Below are 24,513 nucleotides of genomic sequence, written 5' to 3'. Positions count from 1 at the left end.
AACATGCAGCCCAAACAAAACATACATGTGGGCCACATTCTACCCACAGGCTGCCAGTTTGAGATCTTGTGGCTAATGCTTTATCTAACTTCCTGGACACTAAAACGACTTACGTAAAGTTTACCATTTCTTAAACAATTCCATATATATATGGAATATATGTATATGTATATATATGCATATATATCTTTAGAAATAAAATTTGACAACAGAGGAGTGAGTAATACAAAATCACAAAATTGAAAGTGATCCAAAAAAAAAAGAAAGTGATCCAGAGAAACTATTTGGAGACAAGACTTTTACTAAATCATGTCACTGAGAGCAACTGCACAACTCTTACAGGATAAATTGTGTCTCAGCCAAGTCTTAATACAGTCATGCTTATTCCTGACTAAAATCCTCTCATATTTCCTCTCATATTGCGACTCATCACATATATCCTCATTCAGACTATGCAATAATTAGAGCAATAATTTCTCATGTGTTGAAAAAAAGTCTTTAGGTTTCTCCTTAGTAAAATAATTTTCTTATACAATTCCCTAGTCTACTTTTGATTTGATGCCCATGTAATAAAAAATAAAATTTAAACAAACATTATGATATAATTTAATAAAATTTTAATAAAAAGGGCCGGGGATTTAGCTCAGTGGTTTCTCCGGCTGGTGTGCAAGCGAAAGGATCCGAGTTCGATTCCCGGTACCAAAGAAAAAAAAAGTTTTAATAAAAAGTCAAATCACAAGGGCCGGGGATTTAGCTCAGTGGTTTCGCCGCCTTTTGTGCAAATGCAAGGACCCGAGTTCGATCTCCGGTACCAAAAATCAATCAATCAATCAATCAATCAAATCACATTGCTCCTCCGTTCTTCAAGCATCAGAGGATTTCCATCATACTTCAAACAAAATACAAAGCTCTACGCAGGGGCACATCATGAGGGTTGGAGAGTAGGGGCAATGGTTTACCAGGGTAGGAGAAATATTTCAAAGCTTAAAAGGGTATAAGTTTTTTATTTTGAACTTGGTTTACACTTATAGAAATGTTGTATAATATGAAGAATTATATATTCCTCACCACCCTTCCTCTTATGTTAGCATCTTACTTAATTTTCCCATTAACTTTAATATACATTCACGAATGGATCTCATCTCTAGTGATTATTGCTGTGGCATGTGACTAATGGTAATTTGCTATTTCCCTCTTTTCTCTCACATGTATTAATTAAAATTTTACTGTATGGAGGAGCTGTCTCTTTGAAGATGAGTATTTACTACTGATACATCATTTACTACTGATGTATAAAATATGATCACATGACAATAAAAAGCAACATTGAGTTGGTTTTATTTTTAAATTCCCTGCAATACTGTTGTTACCTGCAGCCTTAGTTACTCAGGGTGCTGTTACTACCCTAGCCTTCAGCCTGGCTACACCATGGATCATGAAGCCTGGTGCTGGCTCTTTTAGTTTTAATTTTTTTGGGGGGGGTGCTACCGGGGATTGAACTCCCGTCCTTGCACCTGCGCAACAGGCAGCGAAACCACTGAGCTAAATCCCGGCATGGTGTTGGCTCTTGTCCTGCCATTTCTACCTCTCTACCCCTCACTTACCACACACTGCACACTGCTCTGGCTGACATGCAGTTCCTCACACCTTTTCTGGTTGGGTCACTCAGTTATTCATTCCATCTTTGCTCACCTGTGATCTCCTCAGAGGAGCTTTCCCCAATTTGCCAGTATAAACAATTTCCCTCCTACCATTCTCTGTCTCTTACTTAATTTTTTTATAGCATGTGTTACTACTTGTCCTTTTATGATATATTTCTTTATAGACTACACTGTAATGCCAACTAGAATGTAAACTCCATAAGGGCAGAGGTTTTTCTATCTTGTTCTCTCCTGTACACTTTATATCTGTTGAAGAATAAACTAATAATTAAGCATATTTGTCCGTACATTTTGTGCATTACAAAGCATATATAACATATCAGGGGCAATGAAATAAGCATACTTATAATAAATAAGAGGTAAGATAAAATGAGCCTATAATATTTTCTTAATACCACAGATGATACTTTCCTGTATGCCTCTTGGAGGGTATACATACTGTTTTAGAGATTATCACTTAAATCATATTTCTTATGTCCCTGTAATGCCTCCCCAAGTTCTTTAGCTAATATGCAAAACAAATTTTGCAGACTTTTTGTTTTAGCCATTTGAGTGATTGAACTTTGCCCCTCACTTGTGAATAATAGAATTATATATTTTGGGCAGGACACAACACAGCACATTTCAAATTTGTATTGGAAAACCATCAAAATAACGTGTAGTATCTAGTGTAAATGAGCTTTGTTCAGCTTTCTTCCATGTTTTTCTCTTCAGTGATTCCTTGGTGGGTAGGACACATATCAGAACTGATTTTTCTTGTGTGGTGGCACAGTTTCTCTCTTGTGCTCAAATTATGTTTCCTAAGCTCTTCTAATGCTTCCCCAAGTCCCTCATCCAGCACTCCTCTCTGAGCCCCAGGCAGTTCACCAGCGTATTTTTACTTAGGCACCAATTGTCTGTCTGAGTTCAGTATCTTTTGTTTTCTCAGAACATGTCTGGTGTCCTTGTCTGAACCCATAGGACTTAATTATGTCTGTCTTTGATCATTTCTCCAATATACCCCCCTTTTAAAAAATATTTCCATCTTATGAAGTCTCACTTCACTCCTAAACCTTTTCCCCTTTCTTTCTTCCTGCAGAACTTTTGTGATGAGCCTAATAAATACAGTTTCTATTTCTGCATGTAGGTCAGGGAAAAACATCTGCAAATTACCATGCCCAGAATATCACTTCTTTTATCCTGGGCATACAAAAATATCCACTATTTCTTAATAGTTCTAAATCTTTTTACTGTGAACTATGACATAGAGAAAACTTCAAAAAACCCCAAAGGTACAGCCTGAAATATTTCCTTACAGTGACCACCCAAGTCAGAAAAACAGGACCAATAGGTCACAGAAGGTCCTCCTCCCATCTGTATTGCCTATTTTTAAATCTTCATATAAATGGAATTACATAACATGTATATATTCATTTGTGTCTGGATTCTTACAATCAAAGTTATGTTTATGTAACACAGTCATTAAAGCTGCCATGTTGAATACTGGGATCCGCTCCAGCAGCTGTTCTTTAATGTACTTTTCCACTAGAGAAATATATTCATTAAAAATGGGAGTGCAGATGAATTTATTCTCCTCTATGTCTTCAAATTCCTGGTTGTACTTGCCCGTGAAATCTCTCTGTAGTAACTAAAACTTGTCATCCATGCTAATGTTCTCTAAATACCCAAATACATCAAATTCTGCATCAGCTGCAAAGGAGGACAGCGCCAAGTTCTCTTCCTCTAGGGTGTCCATCTTCACAGAGCTACATCTACCCATGCAGTGGGTGGGCTGCTCGGGATCTTACCACACTCAGTCCAGGCCCAGCCAGGCTCTGCTCTGTGGAGCCCTCAACCACCTCAAGAGCAATGCAGGTGGCCAACAGGGTGAGGCCTGGCCCAGAGCTCAGAACTTCTACACAAGGGCGGGTTTCAGGGTCTCACCCAGGCCAGGACCCCTTGGTTGGCCAAGCTGCTCCATCCACTGATCTTATTCTTTCCCAACAGTGTTTGGGCAGTTCTTAGTGTTTTGCATCTCATACAGGTTATAGAATCAGTTTGTCAAACTCCGAAAAAATAAAAACTTTGGGATTTTGGTTACAACTGCTCCCCCCCCCCCCATTAAGTTTACTGGTACATTTTAGGTATAAAATAGAGTTACTTTCATCATTGGCATCATGTACCTTTATATGAGTATCTTGGTCCTTATCTTTTTCCCCTTCCCCTGCTCTCCCTTCACCCCCTCCATCCTTACCTATTTGCAAAGACTTTGTTTCCATTTTTTTCCTTTTCTTGTATTTTTTCTTTTCCCTTCTTTCCTTTCCCCTACCCCTCCCACTTCCCCTACTCCTTTAGACCTTTTCTTCCTGTTACACAATATCAATTATACATTTTTCAAATTACAATATCAAGATCTAGAAGATATTATCACAGATTTTACAGAATTTAAAAGGATATAGAAAGCATATTACAAAAATCTTTTTTGAAATAAATTTGACAACTTCTAAGAAGTACCTTGGAAGACAAATTAATGAAACTAACTCTGGAGGAAATATAAAATTTGAATAGCACCTATTAAAGAAAGTATATTCCTACCTTGAAAACCTACCTATATGGCTCATATGCATTTTAACTGATAAATTATATCAAACATTTAAAGCAGAAAAACAAAGGAATACTTCTCCCCTCATTTTAGGAAATCAACATTGTGCTAATCCTAACACTGGATAAAGATAATAGAAGAAAAAAGTATGAGCATAGATAGAAATTTATTTAACAAAACAAACTACTAGAAGTCAGATCTGGCAGTATGTAGAAAGTGATTTTATTATAGGGATGGCAGTGCTGGTTCAGCATTGGAAGATCCACCCCCAAAAGTCATCATTTTAACAGAGGAAAGGAAAAAGCCATATGATCCTGTCACTAGTTGGAGAAAAAGTATTGGACTAAATTCTATAGCTGTTCATGGTAAAAGCTATCAGGAGACTAGAAGTAGAACAGAATCTTCTCAACAGATCAAAGACATGTACTCCATACTTCCAGCAAAAACGCCTTATATGAATGGAGAAGATACAATACTTTCTCCCTAAGGTGGGGAACAAGGGCAGATATACCTACTCTTCATCTGTCCATTAAACTTTGAAATATAGGCCCAAACCAAAATAGTCCGGCAATAAAATGACACAATTAGGATAGGATTGGCAAGGTAGAAGTAAAATCTTTACATGCAGATGAAATGATCATCTACAGAGAAAATACTAAGAAATCTCTAGGAGCCCCTAGAACTTGTATTTGAATTTAGAAGGATGAGAAAACACAAGGTATATATAAAAATTCAGGTCTATGTATACTTGCTATAAATGAAGAATTGGATATTGAAATTTAAAAGTTACGTAGGAGTACAAAGGACCTAGAAAAGTAAAAAGAAATAAATAAAACAGTGTTGGAAGACATTTATTACCTCATTTTAAGACTTCCTCTAAAGCTACAGTAATCAAGGCAGTGTTGGTGTAAGGAAAGACATACAGATCATTGAAATAAAAAAGAGAATCTAGAAATAGAACCACACATATATGGTCCACTGAGTTTTGAAAGATTATTTAACAGTAACATTTTAGAGAACATAAACTCAATTCAAGAGCAGAGGAAAAGATAGTATTTTCAGCAAATGGCACTAGAATACCCGGTATCTGTATATAAAAAGTTAACCTCAACTCTTTATTTCCATACATAAAAATAACTTGGAAGGATCTATGAACCTAAGTATGAAAGACTAAAACTATAAAATTTTAAGAAGAAATTGTAAGGGAAAATGTTTATGAATTTAGGGTAGGCAAGAATTTCCTAGGATGTAAAAAACATGATGTATAAAAGAAAAAAATTGATAAATGAGATTCCATCAAAATTTAGAACTTCAAATGACATCGTTTAGAAAATGAAAAGTAGTCCTTAAATAGACCATATTTATAATGCAAATAACCTATGACCAGAATATATAAAGAACACTTGCAGCTCATTAATAGACAACCCAATTAAAAAGTAGACACAAGAAGATGATAAATAGCCAGTACAGCACACAGAAAGGTGTGCAACACTAGAATCAGAAAAATACTAATCAGTACAATAACAAGATTGAATTATACACTCATTAGGGAGATGAAGTTAAAAGTTTTAAAAGAACAAATGTCAGCTTAGGTGTGAACCAGTACAACTGCTTTGAATACACAGATCAATTTGGAGCAAATATTTTTATAAAATTGAATTTTCTACCCAATGAACATGATATGTCCCTTCATTTATTTAAATCTTTTAAAATTTTCTCTTTAAAAGTTTTAGGTAGTACATACTTCTTGTTTTATTTATTCATAGAAATTCAGTATTTTTGATGCTATAATAATGTATGGTACTTTTAAACTTTATTTTTTGTTTAATGACTTTGCTAACATTGAATATAGATTCTTCTTTATTTTCTACATATATAATTTATTTTAAATAAAGTTTTATTTCTTCTTCAATATTTATACATTTTTATTTCCCTTCCTGTTTTACTGCTGTAGCCAGGAGCTCCAGAAAAATGTTGAACAAAAGGTATAGTAATAGTCTTGCTTTGTTCCTAACCTCAGAGAGGGTACTCTCAACATGTCATCACTATCTGTTATGTGTATAGCAGATTTTTGGTAGATACCCTTATCAGGTTAAGAAAATTCTCTTTTATTCTCTATTTATTAAGGGACTTGTTTTAAAATCATAAAAGATTATTTTACCAAATGCTTTTTGGAACCTATTTTTTTCTATTTTATTCTATCAATGTGTTAATTTTTCACAACTGAAAGAGACATTTTTGGATTTTCATTTTCTGCTGAAATTTTCAATATTACTCTTTATCACCTTAAACATAGTGAACACCATTTAAAAAAAACTTTAAGTTTTAATTTAACATGTCTGTTTCCAAAATTCATGCTCTTAACCACTGATTATATAACCTCTCAAAGGCAGTGTCTATTAAATTAGTCTAATTCAATTTATTACATATAGTAAGTATAAAATGTATTACACTTGGTATCACAGCTAATGCTAAAATTTAATAAGACGTGGTGTCTACTCTTAAGGAAATTACAGTACCTTGTAAAGGCACACATATATATACAAATTATTTAAAAGTAGTTCAGAATTTCACTGATGCTTAATATAGGTTTGTCAAAATTTGAGAAGTACAAGGGAGAAATTAATGATCTAGGAAAGGTTTATGGGGGAGACAGTACTTGGACTTGTACAGGTTCTTGGTTTGGGGTTACTATACCTAATACTGTAGAACCTTATTGAAGGCTGGGTACTAGGTCTAATACTTGTTTGAGAAAACACACAACTCTGGCAGCTGTTATTCTACAGTTTAGATACAAAATGGACAATTGTACAATATGGATAGAGAATAGGATTTTACTATCTAAAAAGTAAAACATCATACTGAATGAGAAAAAACTGAAAACATTTCTTCTGAAGTCAGGACCGAGATAAGGATGGCCACTTTCATTATTTCTGTTCAATATATTACTTGAAATTAGCCAGAGTAATTAGGCAAGAAAAAAGAATACAAATAGGAAAGGAAGAAGTCAAACTATCCCTTTTACTGACAATACAATCCTTTACCAAAAAGATCCTAACAATTCCACCAGAAGACTTTTAGATCTGATAAATTCAGCAAAGTGGCAAGGTACAAATCAACATTAAAAATTAAATACCTTTTCTATACACCAACAATGAATTTGCTAAGAAAGCAAGAAAACATTTTTATTCAGAATGGCTTCAAAAGCTTTAAAATACTTAAGAGTCAACCTAACCAAGGAGTAAAAGACCTCTAAAATTAAAATTACAGAACCTTGAAGAAGACACTAGAAGATGGAAAAACTTCCCATGTTCATGGATTGGCAGAATGAATACTGTTAAAATGGCCAAAGCAAACTACAGATTCAATGCAATTCAAATCAAGATAGCAATGATACTCCTCACAAAACTAGAAAAAAAAAATCTTAAAATTCATATGGAAACACAGAAGACTTAGAATAGCCAAAGCAATACTGAGTAAAAAAGAACAATACCAGGGCCGGGGATTTAGCTCAGTGGTTCCGCTGCCTGCCTTGCAAGCGCAAGGACCCAAGTTTGATCCCCGGTACCAAAAAAACAAAAGAACAATACTGGAGGTATCACAATTTCTGATTTCAAAATATATTTGAAACCAAATACAAGTACAAAACATAGCATGGTACTGGCAAAAAAAAAAAAAAAATCTCACATAGACCAATGGAATAGAGGGTGCAGTGGGGCTGAGGATTTAGCTCAGTGGTGCTGTGCCACCGACTTTGATCCCCAGTACCAGGGGTGGCGGGGAGACTTGACAGCAGAATAGAGGATGCAGAAACAAACCCACATAAACTACAGCCAACTGATTCTTGACAAAGAAGTCAAATACATACTTTGAAGACAAAACAGTCTCTTTAACAAATGGTACTGGGAAAACTGTATATCCATATGTCAAAGATTGAAACTAGATCCCTATATCTCACCCTATATCTCATAAAAACACAATTCAAAATGGATCAAACAACCTACATATGATTCCAGAAACTTTGAAACTCCTAGAAGACAACAGGGAAAACAACTGAAGTCATAGGTACAGGCAAAGATTTCCGGAATAGGACTTCCAGTAGTACAGGAAATAATAGCAAGAATCAAATGGGATTACATTAGATTCAAAAGCCTCTGCACAGCAAAGGAAACAATTAACAAAGTGAAGAGACAGCTGACAGAATGTGAGAAAATCTTTGCTAGCTACTCTTTCAACAGAGGCTTAATATACAGAATATACAAAAAACTCAAAAATTTTTCTTTATCACTATTAATTTCCTTTTATTCCTTAATAGGACCCCCCATCTTACTTTTTCTCCTCCTTCTCATATCCCATTAATTTTTCAAATTATGCTTTTTTTCATTTGCCAATTTCCTACCCCCCCTTAACTATCATAACTACTAAGCTTTATGAATCTGTAGATAAATACTTAACTTTATGCCACTGTTATTGTTAGTAGAAATAAAGTTGTTTTATTTATTGGATATTTACTGTAGGTTAACATTAGGTCAATTTTTGGAATCCTTTATGTTCATATTGTAATTATTGATACCTTTTCTATGGAAAAGGGTAGTACTTTATTGGTCCTTAGGATTTGTCAATATTCAGTTTGTACTTAATGATACAATTGATGCTGACTTTATTAATATAGTCAAGGTGTCATAGCTGCTGCTATTAATTGGTTTTATTGAGATGTCAATTTTTTTTTTGGTATCAGGGATCAAACTCGGGACCTTATGCTTGTGAGGCAGGTGGTGGCACCATGGAGCTAAATCCCTAGCCCAAGATACCAATATTGACACTGTCTAGGTGTCATTAACTGTGACCCATTCCAGGAGAACTGGGTATTGGGCCAAACATGCTGCAACCTCCCATCTCAAGAAAACAGAGATTGATGGATCCTGGGACAGAGGCAAAAGCCAGTAGTTAGCCACACCTACAGAACACCACTGAAAAGTAGACACTAAATAAAGAGGTCACCGTACTAGAAACAAAAATTTCCACTACAATAAACCCACAAGCCTCAACACAAAACAAACAAAAATAGAAACATAAGAAGACAAGCCAACAAAATGCCTCCAAACAATCTTAACTCCCCCAAAGTTGATCTATGAGGCATCAAAGGGGAAGAAACCAAAAGCCTCGCACTCAAATTACCCAAAATGGTATCAAGAGATATTGCAAAGCATGGGGCCAGGGATTTAGTTCAGTAGTTCCGCTGCCTGCCTCGCAAGGACCTGAGTTCAATCCCCAGTACCAAAAAAAAAAAAAGAGATATTACAAAACAGTTCAATAAAGCAAGTGGCAAGATCATAATAGATATAAGACACAAGATATTGGGCCAATTAAAATCACTAATGAGTCTAAAAAAGGCACTAATAAAAAGATAAAAGAGCTAAACAAAATGATGGAAAACATCCATCACCACCATAGAAAAGGAATAGAGCCCATAAAAAGGTTCCAAATAGAAAATCAGGAGATTAGAAATTCTATTGAAAGTACTACTCAGCCATAAAGAATGAGAAACTAAAGAATGAGAGACATTTATAGCTAAATGGATGCACATGGAGGCCATACTCTTAAGTGAAATAAATAGAACACACATGTGTAAATACTGAATAGTTTCTCTGGTGTGAGAAACTGAAAGTGTAAATAAGGATTGAAATGTATAATTGATAATGTGAAACAGGAATAAAAAGTCTAAAGGTGAAGGGGAAGTGGGAGGAGTAGGGGAAAGGAAAGAAGCAAAAGGAAAAAATATAAGAAAAGGAAAAAATGGAAACAAAGTCTTTGTAAACAGGGAGGGGTAGGGGGGTTGAAGGGAGGGTAGGGGAATGGGGAAAAAATAAGACCCAAGATATATCATGTAAAGGTACAAATTCCCAATGATGAATGTCATTGTATTGTATACCTAAAATGTACCAATAAACGTTATGAAAAAAAAATTTTATTGAAAGTATTGACAGAAGTGACCAATGTAAGGACAGAGTCTCTGTCGTCAGTGACCAATTACTGACAAGCATCTTAAAAAACAAGAGAACATGAAAAATCAAGCCAACAGTTTCTACATGATGTGAAGAAGACTAATCTAAGATTAATTGGAATTAGTGACAAATCACAAAATAACAAAATTGCATAAAAACCTGTTTACTGAATAGCTGAAACTTTCCAAATAAGGTAAAGGAATTTAACATAAGATAAATGAGGCTTATAAAAACCCAAATAGCCATCGTCCAGAAAGAATCCCTCTATGACACATTACAGTCAAACTCCTGGAAGTCTAACATAAGAACAGAATCTTAAAAGTGGCTAGATAAAACTAGCAAATCACTTAAAAAGGAAAACTCTTTAGAATTACAGCAGACTTCTCAACACAAACCTTAAAGACAAGGAGAGGCTACAGTGTTTCAAGCCCTAAAAGAAAACAATATCCAACCCTGGCTGACATATCCTATAAAACTATCTTTCAAAATTAATGAAAAAATTAGATACTTTCATGATAAAGAGCACATAAAGAGCTGCCTGGAAAAGAGATGTGCAGGCACTGAGACAAGCAGGCCCCAGCCAGAGCCCCGCCTAGATACCATCATTAAGTGCATGCAGACCCCAGGCAGAAGTCGGCCTGGACAACAGGGGCAAAGGTGATCGGGCCACAGCCAGGGCCCTGCCCAGACACCTGTGGCTTGGGTGTGTAGGCCCCTGCCAGAAGCCTGCCCATAAACTCATAAGCTTTCCTTAAGTGTGTGCAGGTCCTAGCCAGAAGCCCGATCAGACTCCAGCAACTTGGGTGCACAGCCCTCAACCAAAGGCCCTCTGGAACAACAACTATGCAAGCGAGCAGGCCCAAGCCAGAGGCCCGCCTGGAAAACAGTGCAGTACAGGGATCCAGAAGGCCATCGTTCTGGTGTTCTTCCCATCAGCTCTTTTTCTTTCTTTTTTTTTTTTGGTACCGGGGATCAAACTTGTGACCTTGCACTTTCAAGGCAGGCAGTGGAACCACTGAGCTAAATCCCCAGCCCATGGGCCACCATTCTGAACCCAGGAATTGGTGTAGTGGTGAGCAGCAGAGAGAAGGCCTCTCTTAGGCTTGCTAAGAATTGAAGCCCACTGGGTGAGCAGAGTCACCTCAACAAAGGTGGAAATGAGAAGACACATAAACAAGATGCAAAACCAGACTTCCTGATCACCAAAGGCAACCCCAAGGGGCAACAAAATGGAACAATCTGATATTCAACCATCTGGACTCTGAACTGGCAATGAAAGAGGATCTGGAAAAAATAAAATCAGAAATAATTCCTCAGATAACAACAGAGATTGTATCCATAGTGAAAGACATGATTAATCACTCTAGAGCAGACACAAATAAAAAAATAGAGGAGCTGAGGAACATGATGGAATCCCAGCACAGGAAACAAATGGAATCTATAAAGCAGATGCAAACAAATATGCAGGAGATTAAAAGCTCCATTGAAAGTTTACACAGCAGAATGAGCCAATGTGAGGACAGAATATCAGATATAGAAGACAGGATTGCAGTTAGTGACCTGGAAAAGAAAGATTTCTTAGAGAAAGCAATCCAGCAGCTGCTAGAGGATGCAAAGAAGAATAAAATAAGACTAACTGGAGTCAGTGAAGAATCAGGAAATAGTGCAAATGACATAAAGAAAACTGTTCACAGAAGTAATGGCAGAAAACTTCCCAAGCAGGGGGAAAAAATTTGACATACAGATAAGTGAGGCATATAGGACTCCAACTAGCCTTGATCAAAAAAAAAAATCTACACATAGGCATATAGTAGTCAAGATTCCAGAAATCCAACAGAAGAACAAAATACTACAAGCAGTTAGGGAAAAGAAACAAATCACATACAAAGGAAAGAGCATCAGGATACAGCAAACTTCTCAACACAAACCTTCAAGTCAAGAAGAGCCTGGAGTGAAGTACTGCACGCCCTAAAAGAAAACAATCTCCAACCCAGATTGATGGACCCTACAAAACTGTCTTTCAAAATTGATGGAGAAATAAGATACTTTCATGACAAAGAGCACCTGAGGAACTTCATGAATAACAAACCAGCACTCTAAAAAAATTTCAAACAATATCCTAGGAAAGACAATGAGGATCACAACCCTAAAAAGGCCAGCAGAATAAATCCATCATGCAAGATGAGAAATTAAATGCAAAAGTGGAGAATCCAACAACATGAAAAGGTCATGACAACGATAAGTCAATACATATCAGTTATAACCATCAATGTTAATGGTCTCATTTCACCAATCAAAAGAAATAGACTGGCAGAATGTGTCAAGAAGCAAGATCCAACAATATGCTGCATATAAGAAACACACTTAATTAAAAAAGAAACTCATAGACTGAAAGTTAAAGGGTAGAAACAATACTCCATGTGACAGGAACCTGAAAAAAGGAGGAGTAGCTATCCTATTTGGAGATCAAATGGATTTCAAACCAGCATTAATTAAGAGAGACAAAGAATGACACAACATCCCTGTAAAGGGAAACGTCCAAGAGGAAGAAATGAGAATCATAACTGTATATGCACCAGATACTAGTGCACCCAACTATATAAAACAAATACTAATGGACATGAAAAATCAAATAAGCACTAATACAATAGTAGTAGGGGACCTTAATACCCCACTGTCACAAATAGATAGATCAACTAGACAAAAAATAAATGATGAAATACTACAACTCAACCAAACTCTTGAACAAATAGACTTAACAGATATTTACAGAGTCTTCCACCCCACAAAATCAGAATACACATCCTTTTTGGCTGCACACAGGTCATTTTCCACAACAGACCACATTCTTGCTCATAGAACATGCTTAAGTAAATGCAAAGGAATTGAAGTTATCCGCTGTATATTACCAGGTCATAGTGAGATGAAACTGGAGTTCAATAGCAAAAGAAACTTCAAGAATTTCATAAACACATGGAAATTGAACAAAGCACTTCTGAACAACCAATGGTCACAGAGGAAATTAAAGAAATCAGACAGTTTCTACAATTAAATGACAATGCCAATACAACATATCAGAATCTATGGGACACAATGAAAACAGCTCTATGAGGGAAATTGATAACAGTGAATACTCATATTAGGAAAACAAAGTGAGCTCAAATAAACAACCTAATGCTGAAACTCAAGCTTCTAGAAAATGAAGAGCAGGACAAACCCAAAGCTCATACAAGGGAGGAAATTACAAAGATCAGGGCAGAAATCAATGCAATGGAGACTAAGAGAATGAAACAAAAAAATCAATGAAGCAAAGAGTTGGCTCTTTGAAAGAATAAACAACATTGACAAACCCTTAGCCAGCCTTATTAAAAAAAGGAAAGAAGATCAGGAATGTAAAGGGTGAAATTACAATGGACTCAGCAGAAATCCAGAGGATCTTCAATACCTACTTTGAGAACCTATATGCCAATAAAATGGAAAACACAGAATAAATGGACAGATTTCCAGATACATATGAATTACCCAAGTTGAACAAAGAAGACCTAAAAATTCAAAACAACCCAATTATCAATCAACAAAATTGAAAACGTAATTTAAAAACTCACCAACTAAGAAAAGCCCGGGTCCTGATGGCTTCACTGCTGAAATCTACAAGACATTTAGAGAGGAACCATTGCCACTACTGTTTAAACTCTTCAATAAAATTGAAAGAGAGGCAATACTGCCAAATTCATTCCTGGAAGCATCACCTTGATCCCAAAAGCAGAGAAAGACCCAACCGAAAAAGAGAACTGTAGGCCAATCTCACTAATGAACATAGATGCAAAAATCCTAAATAACATACTGGCAAACAGAATGCAGAAGATAATCAAGAAGATCATACACCCTGACCAAGTGGGATTCATCCCAGGGATGCACGGATGGTTCAACATACACAAATCAATAAATGTAATACATTATATTAATAGAACCGAGGACAAAAACCATATGATCATCTCAATAGATGCAGAAAAAGCATTCAACAAAATCCAACATACATTCATGATAAAAACCCTGCAGAAAACTGGAATAGATGGTCTCTGTCTCAACTTCATAAAAGCCATCTATGAAAAACCAACAGCCAACATCATACTAAATGATCAAAAATTAAAATCCTTCACACTAAAATCAGGAACAAGACAAGGATGTCCAATAGCACTACTTCTGTTCAATATAGTTTTGGAAACATTAGCCACAGGGATTAGACAAGAGAAAGAAATAAAAAGAATAAAGATAGGAAATGAAGAAGTCAAATTGTCATCATTTGCAGATGACATGGTACTTTATATAGAAGACCCTAAGAACTCCATCAAAAGTCTTCTAGACTTAATAACCAAATTCAGTAAAGTAGCTAGATACAAGGTCAACACTCAAAAATCAATAGCCTTCCTGGGGTAGGGTCTAAATACCTCACTATCATAAATAGATAAATCAACTAGACACAAAGAAATGTCAGAGTTGAACAAATCATTTGAACAAATGAACTAAATAGACATCGACAGAGTTTTCTATTCAATAGCAGAATGTACATTCTTTTCAGCAGCACATGGAACTTTCCTCAAAATAAACAATATACTAGTCAATAAATCAGCATTAAGTAAATGTGGGTGCAAGGACTTTTTTTTTTTATGGTACCAGGGGTTGAACTCGGGACCTTGTGCTTGCGAGGCAGGCGGTGGAACCACTGAACTAAATCCCTGGCCCAGCATTAAGTAAATGTGAAGGAATTGAAATTATACCATGCTTATTATCAGACCATAGGCAATGAAATTAGAAATCAATGACAAAAGAAAACACAGAAATTATGCAAATGTATGGAAACTAAACAATATACTCTTAGCTAAACAATGGGTTATAGAAGAAATCAAGAGAGAAATAATACAGTTTTAGAACTAAATGATAATGCCAGTACAACATACCAGAACTTATGGTACACAATGAAAGTTGTCCTAATAGGGAAGTTTATAGCTATGAATGCCCATATCACAAAAATAGAGCGAGCCCAAATAAATAACCTCATGATGCATCTCAAGGTCTCAGAAAAATAAGAACAATCCAAACCAAAAGTAGAAAGAAGGAAATTATAAAGATTAGAGTAGAAATCAATGAAATTGACACCAAAAAAAAAAAAAAAAACCAAACCACACAGAATTAATGAATCTAAGAGCTGGTTCTTTGAAAGAATAAACATAATAGACAAACAACCAACCTAACAACAACAAAAAAGAGAGAGCAAAGACCCAAATCAAACCAATTTGAAATAAAAAAGATAAAATCATGATAGACACTGCCAAAATAAAAAACATACTTAACAATTACTTTGTAAACCTGTATGGCAATTGTTTTAGTTACTTTTCTTGTTACTGAGACAAAATCCCTGAAACCCAAAGTTAAAGGAGGAGAGGTTTATTCGGCTCATAGTTAGTAGAGCTTTCAGTCCACAGTTGGCTGGCTCCAAGGCAGGGTGGCACATGACAGAGGAGCATCACAGAAGAGAAACAGTTTGTGGCAAAGCAGAGAAGGCAGAAGGCAGCAAGGAAGTCCAAGTGACTTCAACAGCTTCTTTCTGTCCCTTTTATAGTCGATCTAGGCTACTGAGTTTAGGGTGGGTGCCAAACCAATCAGTGGACTGATTTAGTAATCACACACTCTTAATCCCAGCATCACAAACTCTAGGTCCAGCCACCTCTGAAAAAGTCCCCCTTTATGACTGTATGAGGCTTTGGGGGGACATCTAGACACAAGCCACAACACTGATAAACTGGAAAATTCAGATAAGATGGATAGATTCCTAGATAGATATGAATCATGAAGACCGAAAGAAAATTTTAAAACTCTGAATAATCCAATAACAGGCAATGAAATTGTAGCAGTAATAACCTACCAAGAAAAGACCAAGTCCAGATGAGTTCACTGCTAAATTCTACAAAAACTTCAGGAAGGTCTAACACCAATACTCCTGAAGATTCTTAATGAAATTGAAAGGGAAAGAGTACTCCCAAAGTCATTCCTGGAAGCTACCATTACCCAGATTCAAAAACCAAACAAGAATCCAACCAAAAAGAAAACTATAGACCAATCTCTTTAATGAATACAGATGCAAAAATCCTCAACAAGATACTGGCAAACAGCATGCAATGAATCATCAAAACAATCATTCATCATGACCAAGTAGGCTTCATCCCAGAGATGAAAGGACAATTCAACACACACAGATCAATAAATGCAATATATATCACATAAACAGAAGCAAGGACAAAAATCACATGATCATCTCAATAGATGCAGAAAAGGCCTTTGACAAAATCCAACGTCCTTTCATGATAAAAACATTGAGGGGCTGGGGATTTAGCTCAGTGGCCCCTTGCCTGCCTTGTAAGTGCAAGGTCCTGAGTTCAATCCCCAGTACCAAAAAAAAAAGTAAAAAAATAAAAACATTGAAGAAAATAGGTATAGAAAGACATCTCAATCTGATAAAAGCCATTTGACAAACCTAATGCCAATATCATATTAAATGGGGAAAAACTGAAAGCTTTCCTTCTAAAATCAAGAATAAGACAAGGATATCCTACATCACCACTCCTGTTCAACACAGTACTTGAAACATTAGCAGAAGCAATTAGGTAAGAAAAAGAAATAAAAGGGTTATGCATAGCAAAAGAAGAAGTCAAATTATCATTATTTGCTGATGAGATAATCCTCTACATAGAAAAAAATCTACTAAAAGACTCAGAATTAGTAACCAAATTCAACAATGTAGCAGGATATAAAATCAACACACAAAAATCAACCGTATTTCTGTACACTAACAATGAATCCACTGAGAAAGAAATCAGTGAAAAAATATTCACAAGAGCACCAAGAAAAATTAAATACTGAGGAATTAACATAACTAAGGAAGTAAAAGGCTTTACAACAGAAACTACTATACTCTGAAAAGGAAACTGAAGAGGACATCAGAAAATGGAAAGATACCCCCGTTCTTGGATAGACAGTCAAAATATCCATACTTCCTAAATTGATATACAGATTTAACACAATCCCAATCAAAATTCCAACAGCATTCTTTTCTTTTTCTTTTTTTTTTTTTTGTCATGCCACTCTGTCCCTTCTAGCTCTTCCCTTGTGACCTTGGCCAGGACTATAGACCACAATTATGGGTCCAGCCAAGTGTGTGGTTGCCCACCTGCGCTGTCCGCTTCCTCTCCCTGTGACCACCCTTGGAGCCCTCAGCTTCTCCTGCACTGCTCTCACAGCCCAGACCTATCCTCCTGCAGGTGGGCAGAGGGAGCCCCAGTATCAGTACCTATCCCCTCCAGAGTCCCTGGGCTCCTTCCAGTGGGGACAGGGAAGTCAGAGCCTTCAGCCCTTCCCAAGGGGGACAAGGATGATGATCCAGTAGGTGGAATGTATAGTAGGAGATACAGATTTCTGGGTGGAGATTTTCAGGGATGATCCAGGGGGAACAGAGGCCTGGTCAGAGTCAGTCTGCTCTGGAGGACTTTAGTCTGCTAGTGGTGAAGTGGGGCTTGCAGGGTTGTATTCTCCACAGACACAAAGTGGCTGTCAAACTGCCTGCTTTCCCAGACCTCTGCCCAGGGCCTGGCATTTTGACCCTTTATTTCTAATGCCCCACACTGGAGACCACTGGAATTACAGAATCAGAGCCAATAGCCTAGAAGCCACTCTCCAGGACAGCCCCTCAGCCCTCTCCTGGGCATCCTTTCACTGCTAGAAGGCTCCCCAGTGCCCATGTCCAACAGCATTCTTTACAGAACTGGAGAAAACAGTCCTAAAATTCATAAGGAATCAGAAGAGACCCAGAATAGGAAAAGCAATCCTAGCAATAGCAAGAGCAAAGTGCAAGGATGGGGTGGGTGGAGGAACTACTCTTCTATACTGTTGGTAGAAATGTAAATTAGTACAACCATTATAAAAATCATCATGGAGGTTCCTCAACAAATAGAGCTAAAAAACAAAGCTACCATTTGATCTAGCTCTATCACTTTTTGTTATAGTCCTGAAAGAATTAAAGTCTGCATACTATCCAGTTATCTGTATACCTATGTCTATTGCAGGACAATTCACAATAGCTAATCTGTGGAAATAGCATAAGTGCCCTTCTGCAGATAAATGTATAAAGAAAATGTGGTACATATACAGAATAGAATAGTTCAGCCATAAAGAATAAAATCATGTCATTTATAGAAAAATGAATGGTACTGTAGACTATCATGTTAAGTGAAATAAGCCATGTTGAGAAAGTCAAATATAGCGTATGTTTTCTCATAAGAAGAATCAGGGGGAAATTAAAAAAAAAAATGACAGGCAAGTAGAGGAGGAAGGGGACTGGGGAGGGAGAGGAAAGGGCAAGGGGATTCTGGAGCTGTAAGTATGTTATATACGTGTACACATGTACCAAAATGAAACACACTATTTTGTATAACCAATATGCGCTAATTAGAAAAATAAAATTTTAAAATTAGCCTTACCAGTGCAGCCAAATAACGAAGCACCTTGTTGTCACTCAGCAGCATTTTAATATCTTTTTTTGGAGGTTTTGGAATGAGAGCAAAGCAATTCTGAGCAGAATCTTCAACTAGTCCATAACCATTATACGGAGGTAATTCCTAGAGAAATATAGGGAGCAAGAAGTAAAACAGAAGTCATTTGTGTTCAAATATATTAAAGATAACTATAAGTGTCTTTTAAAAATTATAGGAAACACATTCAAAAACAATTCCTATATATTACAAATGTAGTCAGGAAACATGACCTCACTTATTCTTTTCTTCTTTATGATTTTCATCATGTTCACTGATGACTGAAGTGGCTGACTAATGATGCCACAAAGCAATTGCTAGGGCTAGGTGGAAGCTATTGATGCTGTCCACTGACCCTTTCCTATCAAAGCAGGCCTGATCCCAACTTCTCCCCCAAATGCAGATGACCCTGAGTCATCCTAGGACAATGAGGTCTGTGGGTTTGTCTGTGATCACTTTGTTCTGAGGTGTGGGGTTTTAGCCTGGCAGATTTGGAAAGTGTTCTCTCAGATCACTCAAGTGTGTGTGTTGGATTTGGAGAAGGGTTGATAACCTGATTCATACTTTTTTTTTCTGCCTCCATATTTCTATTACTTTTATTTCTTGGTTTTTGCCTCATAGAAGAAGATGACAGATAAACTTTTTTGGGATCTTGAACCCTTTGTCCACATAGGACTCTCCTAAGGAATCCAAATTTCAGACACAAAAGTTATTTGACAAGCTGCTGTGAAGGTATACATTGAGCTTATATGTTTCATTCAGGTTCCATGAAGTGCTTAAAGCATCCCTGTAGGAAACTAAGATTCATTTACCTAAAATCTTTAGGTGAAAGGCTGTTTTCTTCCTTACCAGCGTTCAGCAAAGAGCAGCAGGGTTCTTTTTCCCTGATTCTTTTTGGCTGTCCTTTCTCAGCAGCCTCAGCTTGTATACCCTTTTACTTGTAGATAACTTTCTCAAAATCTAGTTTTATATTGCTTTCAGGTACTTCATCAAATTAGTCCATACAGTTTGTAGTGCCATTCATTATAGGATATTCCCTCTCGAGAACAAATGATCTAACCACATTCGTTCAAAGTATACTAGTTGGAATACTGACCTCCCTCATCCACTTGCAAGGACTATAGTTAACTATGACCAGAATATGACTAGTGGACTCAGCAGATGGACACTGACCTGATTTGCATCAGTTGTAAAACCTACCCAATGAGGATACAGGTTATTATGAAGAAAGGGACCCAGGGTTGAGATACAACATGCTAAACATTTGCGTTTCTTAGTAGGTTAGGCAGAAACTGCAAGGTAGTGTAACCTGAACTTGTTTTGCATTTGTACCAACATACAATGAGCATATCATGGTTGGAGGTGGCCTGAGAGTTGAAGGATTTTAAGCTTCTGAGTTTTCTCCTCAAATTGCTACTTTGTTTTTCCTGAATCACAACTCACTTCCCTAGCCTGTGGTAAAGACTATCCCTAAACATAAGTCCACATGCCTGAGGTTCTGGTTCCTTTGTTTTTTTTATACTTTCAGCAACTGCCTGGGTTCTGTTCCAAATTAGATAAGCCACTCTGACTGTGGACATCATCACACATCTGCTCATATGATCCACCTACCAGTGTTTCTCCCTGAGCTTTCTTAGTCTAGTACACTTACAGCCTGAGTTTTATAATCCCTCAGATACTCTTTTAGGGGCTACCCCTATCACAGATAAGCTCTTTTGGCTCTAGCTTCCTCCTCCTCCAGATGGAGCAAGCCTAAGATAAAACATATTTGTCCACATTCACATTTACTTACTGCGGACCCAGCAAATCAGTTTGACTTACAAAATTGTCATAATTCTCAAATTAAATATACCCATTTTATCTTCACTTCTGTTCCTGATCATTGGCTTGGCTCTAGCTTTCTCTCTTGACCTGGCTACAGATTCCCATCCTTGGTTTCTTTTTTCTTGGTACCAGGAATTGAACTCTGGGCCTCACACTTGCCAGGCAGGCACTGTACTGCTAAGCTACATCCCCAGTCCATTCCCATCCTTGGTTTCTGTTTATATTGGTTAGGATTAAAATGACTGAAGTGTAATGACTAGGGACATTAACATAGTGCTTAAAAAGTATTGGCTTCTTGGTAAGCAGTGCTCTCCTACTCCTTTTTGACAAAGATTTTCAAGGATGACCTGAGATAGCTTATTTATATTAGAATTACATATTGTGGAGAAGTCACTAGAAATAAAGCCTGAATGTTTCATTATATAGACTTAGATTTATTAAAACAGAGGGGCTTGGATGGGGAAAAACAAACCAGGCAAAATCTACAGAGATTCTTTAGTTATCTCTAAAATAAGCTTTCTCTCCCTTTTCATTCCTTAGAAGATATAAGTAATGAGGATGAGGGACAAAATGTTCTTAGATGCAAAAGCTTTCATTGGATAAAAGAGTGTTGCTATGTGGCAGTCCCTCCCCAACTTACTTCCTTCTTGTATTAATTTTTGACATATAATAGAAATGTCCTTGTACCTTACATTGTGACCCTAGGGAAGTTAAGAGAGAACTTAAACTGTTATCTCACCCTAGCCTTATCTATAAACTAAATTGGTAGAATAGGCTGCTTGATCAAAATCTAGATCTATTCCTAAGCTATTTTCCCCTGGAGAGTACATCATGTGCTGCAAAACAAATTTAGGGGCAAAGGGCTTATTATAATTCTTAAATAATGAGCACATTTTTTGATAAAGAGTTCTATCAGAGAAAAAAGCCTGACAGCACAGGGGTACCACACTTCCTTCCAGAAATTTTATTGCCCCTGGGAACTACCAGCATACCAAAACACAATAATTTGGTTTTGTAATTGTTTTTCTGAAGCTTTGTTTATAAAATTCTTGCCTAGGACATCACTACCTTTCTGGGAAACACTGTACATGTTGCACAGACAATTTTCCTTGGTCCAGTTGAAGAAACACATCACCTGCCTTCTGTTTGTGAGATACTATATTAGGTGCTAGGAGCAGAAAGAAAACTAGGACATAGGACCTGGCCTCAAGGAACTTATAGTCTGGTAGAAAAGATTCTTAAGCAGATACTTAAATACAATAGATGAGTGCTACTGGAGGGAGGTAGACAATATTCCCAAGAACAGAGACAGAAAGCTTTTAGCCTTGCCTGGAGCTTTAGGGAATCCTTTTTGGAGGAGAAGAGGCCCAAGTACTAAGTACTGAAGTATAAAAAAGAGCCATGTGAAGGAATGATGGAAAGGCAGTTCAAGCAGATGGAAGAGAACCAGAAAAAAAATCCAGAGAAACAGAACAGAATCACATGTAATTCAGAATGATTGGTGGCTAAGCACAAGCAAGGCAGGAAGCAAATGTGGTAGAAGACAAGGTCTTGGGCTGGAGGAATTCAATGATTCCACCTTTTTTCATCTTTTCTTTTCATGAGAAAAATCCAATGACATAGTTTTATGTAGATAGCAGCAGTAAAAATATGGAACACAGGTATTCATATCCTATTTTATACATAGGCAAGAGACATAGGTTTGTACGAGTTGCTCCTGCCCTGTTATAGCTTTTAGTCCATGATACTGTACCATCCTACATATAATTTTTATTTGAAATTCTTTACAATATGTGTCTTGGCTAAAATTATTAAGGATCAAGTTTATCAGATTACTACTTTGGAGCATTAAAACTGGCATGAAAACTCAGGTCAGAGGGCAATTTTGTGGTGCACAGAACTGAATTGTGTGGCTCTGTATGGTTCTAAGGACAGCTACGTTGCAATGAAAGAAACACATCTTCCAACATTAATCAGTCTTTCTTTTGCTCCCATTTTTTAAGTGAAAAGATTTGATAAATGGGCAAAGGACAAAGAAATGCCATGGAGTCTGTAATTTCAAAAGATGTCTTTGTTAAAAATCAAAATGAATTAGAATGTTATAAAAGTAATACAAAGGAAAACGCTAAGAAGATGATGGAGTAGGAAGCACCATCTCCCTATCTAAACAGCAATCGGATTGGCAGAATCTACCCAAAGTAACCATTTCAAAACTCTGTACTCTACTGGGGGCTTCTAACTTTCAGGGCAAGGCATGGACAATCAACTGCAGTTAATTTTCACACAGCTCTACCCATCCTATACCCCTAGACTATGGTAGGCAGCCCATGAAACCTGCGCACAGCCAGCGGGAGCCAGATTGGGCAAAAAAGCGCTCTGTCCTCCAAACACTGGTGATCTGTGCTCTGATCAGTAATTGCTACTTCTGATCAGAGAGGTGAAGATGAGAGGCAGTTGGCCACTGTTTTACACCTCACCTGTGGCTGCAAGCCTCTTCCTCTACAGCTGAAATGACTTTCAGGGGGAACTAAAGGGCTGGCATACTATTTTCCACTATTTCGTTGTATTATTTTCCTCTTTTGGAAGCTAGATATTAAAGAGTAGGATATTCAAAAATAACTGCATATATGAGGAGAATTAGAAAATGAATGTGCATGGACTGTTTAATACCACTGAACTATACACTTTAAAATAGTTAAGAAGGAAGGAATATTGTGTATATTTGATCACAAAAAAAATTGGAAAATTTTAAAATAAAATAAAACTTTCAGCTGGGCATGGTGGCACATACTTGTAAACCGAACTTCTTGGGAAACTGAGGCAAGAGGATCACAAGTTCCAGGCTAGCATAGGCAACTTAGTGAGATCCTGTCTCAAAATTAAAATTAAAACAGAAAGGGAGACTGCTCAGTGGTACAGCTCTTTCCTAACATGGGAGAGGCCCTGGGTTCAATCCCCAATTCTTTGAGGAAAAAAAACTTTAAAAAAAAGTAATATAAGGGGCTGGGGATTTAGCTCAGCGGTTTCGCCGCCTGCTGCGCAAGCGCAAGGACCCGAGTTCGATCCCTGATACCAAAAAAAAAAAAAAGTAATATAATCTTTGCTATGAAAAAAATCCACAGAAAGCATAAAAAGGAAGTTTTCTGGTCATTTCCCTCTTCTCCTTCCCATTTCTGCATGTTGAACCAACTACCATTAATAATATGGTAAATACTGTTCCGGGTCTTTTCCTAACCATACATAAGCAGATACAATATGCTGAAATTCATAAAAATAGGACCACATTATAGATACATATTCATTTAAAAATATATTATGGTCGTGCTCACTTCGGCAGCGCATATACTAAAAAATATATATTATGGACTTTCCCCATGTTAATATGCATAGATTTACTTCTTCTTTTATAGGCCTTATACTCTAATTTTATGGATAAATATAATTTATTTTGTCAATGTTCTTATACTTCATTTCACTATAAAATGTATCACTTTATAGTCCTCAGAGCATATTTTCTAGGCCAAAGATATGCAACATTTTATTCAAAAAATTAAAATGATGACAAGTTACCCTTTAGAAAGGTGGGGAGAGGAAGGGATGTAAAAAGAATTATGATGTGTTATGTACATATGTCAATTCTCCATGATGATGAATGAATGTAATCATAATGTACTACAAACATGTACTAACAAAAATTAAAAATAAAAAAAGAAAGGTTATTCTGACTGGCTTTCCTACTAATAGTATATGAAAATTACCATTTCTTCACTGGGAAAACACTAGATACGGTATATCTTTTTAAATTGAATAGATTTTAATAAACCTCATTATTTTGATTTTATTTCTTAGATCACAAATTA

At 36.6% G+C, this 24,513-nt stretch overlaps 1 protein-coding gene across 3 annotated transcripts in view; it reads right to left on the bottom strand.

The window, feature by feature from the left end:
- The window catches only part of Efhc1 (EF-hand domain containing 1), a 126,423-nt gene that overhangs the window by 9,723 nt on the left and 92,187 nt on the right, over positions 1–24,513 (bottom strand). For all 3 annotated transcript variants that reach the window (XM_087188144.1, XM_004869035.4, XM_087188145.1), the window contains exon 7: positions 18,779–18,916. In XM_087188144.1, the coding sequence (XP_087044270.1) occupies positions 18,779–18,916 (138 nt within the window). The remainder of the gene's footprint in view (positions 1–18,778; positions 18,917–24,513) is intronic.

The sequence above is a fragment of the Heterocephalus glaber genome, unplaced genomic scaffold, assembly GCF_053883595.1.
Source record: "Heterocephalus glaber isolate CG9 unplaced genomic scaffold, H.glaber_assembly_v1.0 deba00001523, whole genome shotgun sequence".
Lineage (NCBI taxonomy): Eukaryota > Metazoa > Chordata > Mammalia > Rodentia > Bathyergidae > Heterocephalus > Heterocephalus glaber.
The sequence above is the reverse complement of the archived record's forward strand: the minus strand, read 5'-3'. Positions and strand labels throughout refer to the sequence as shown.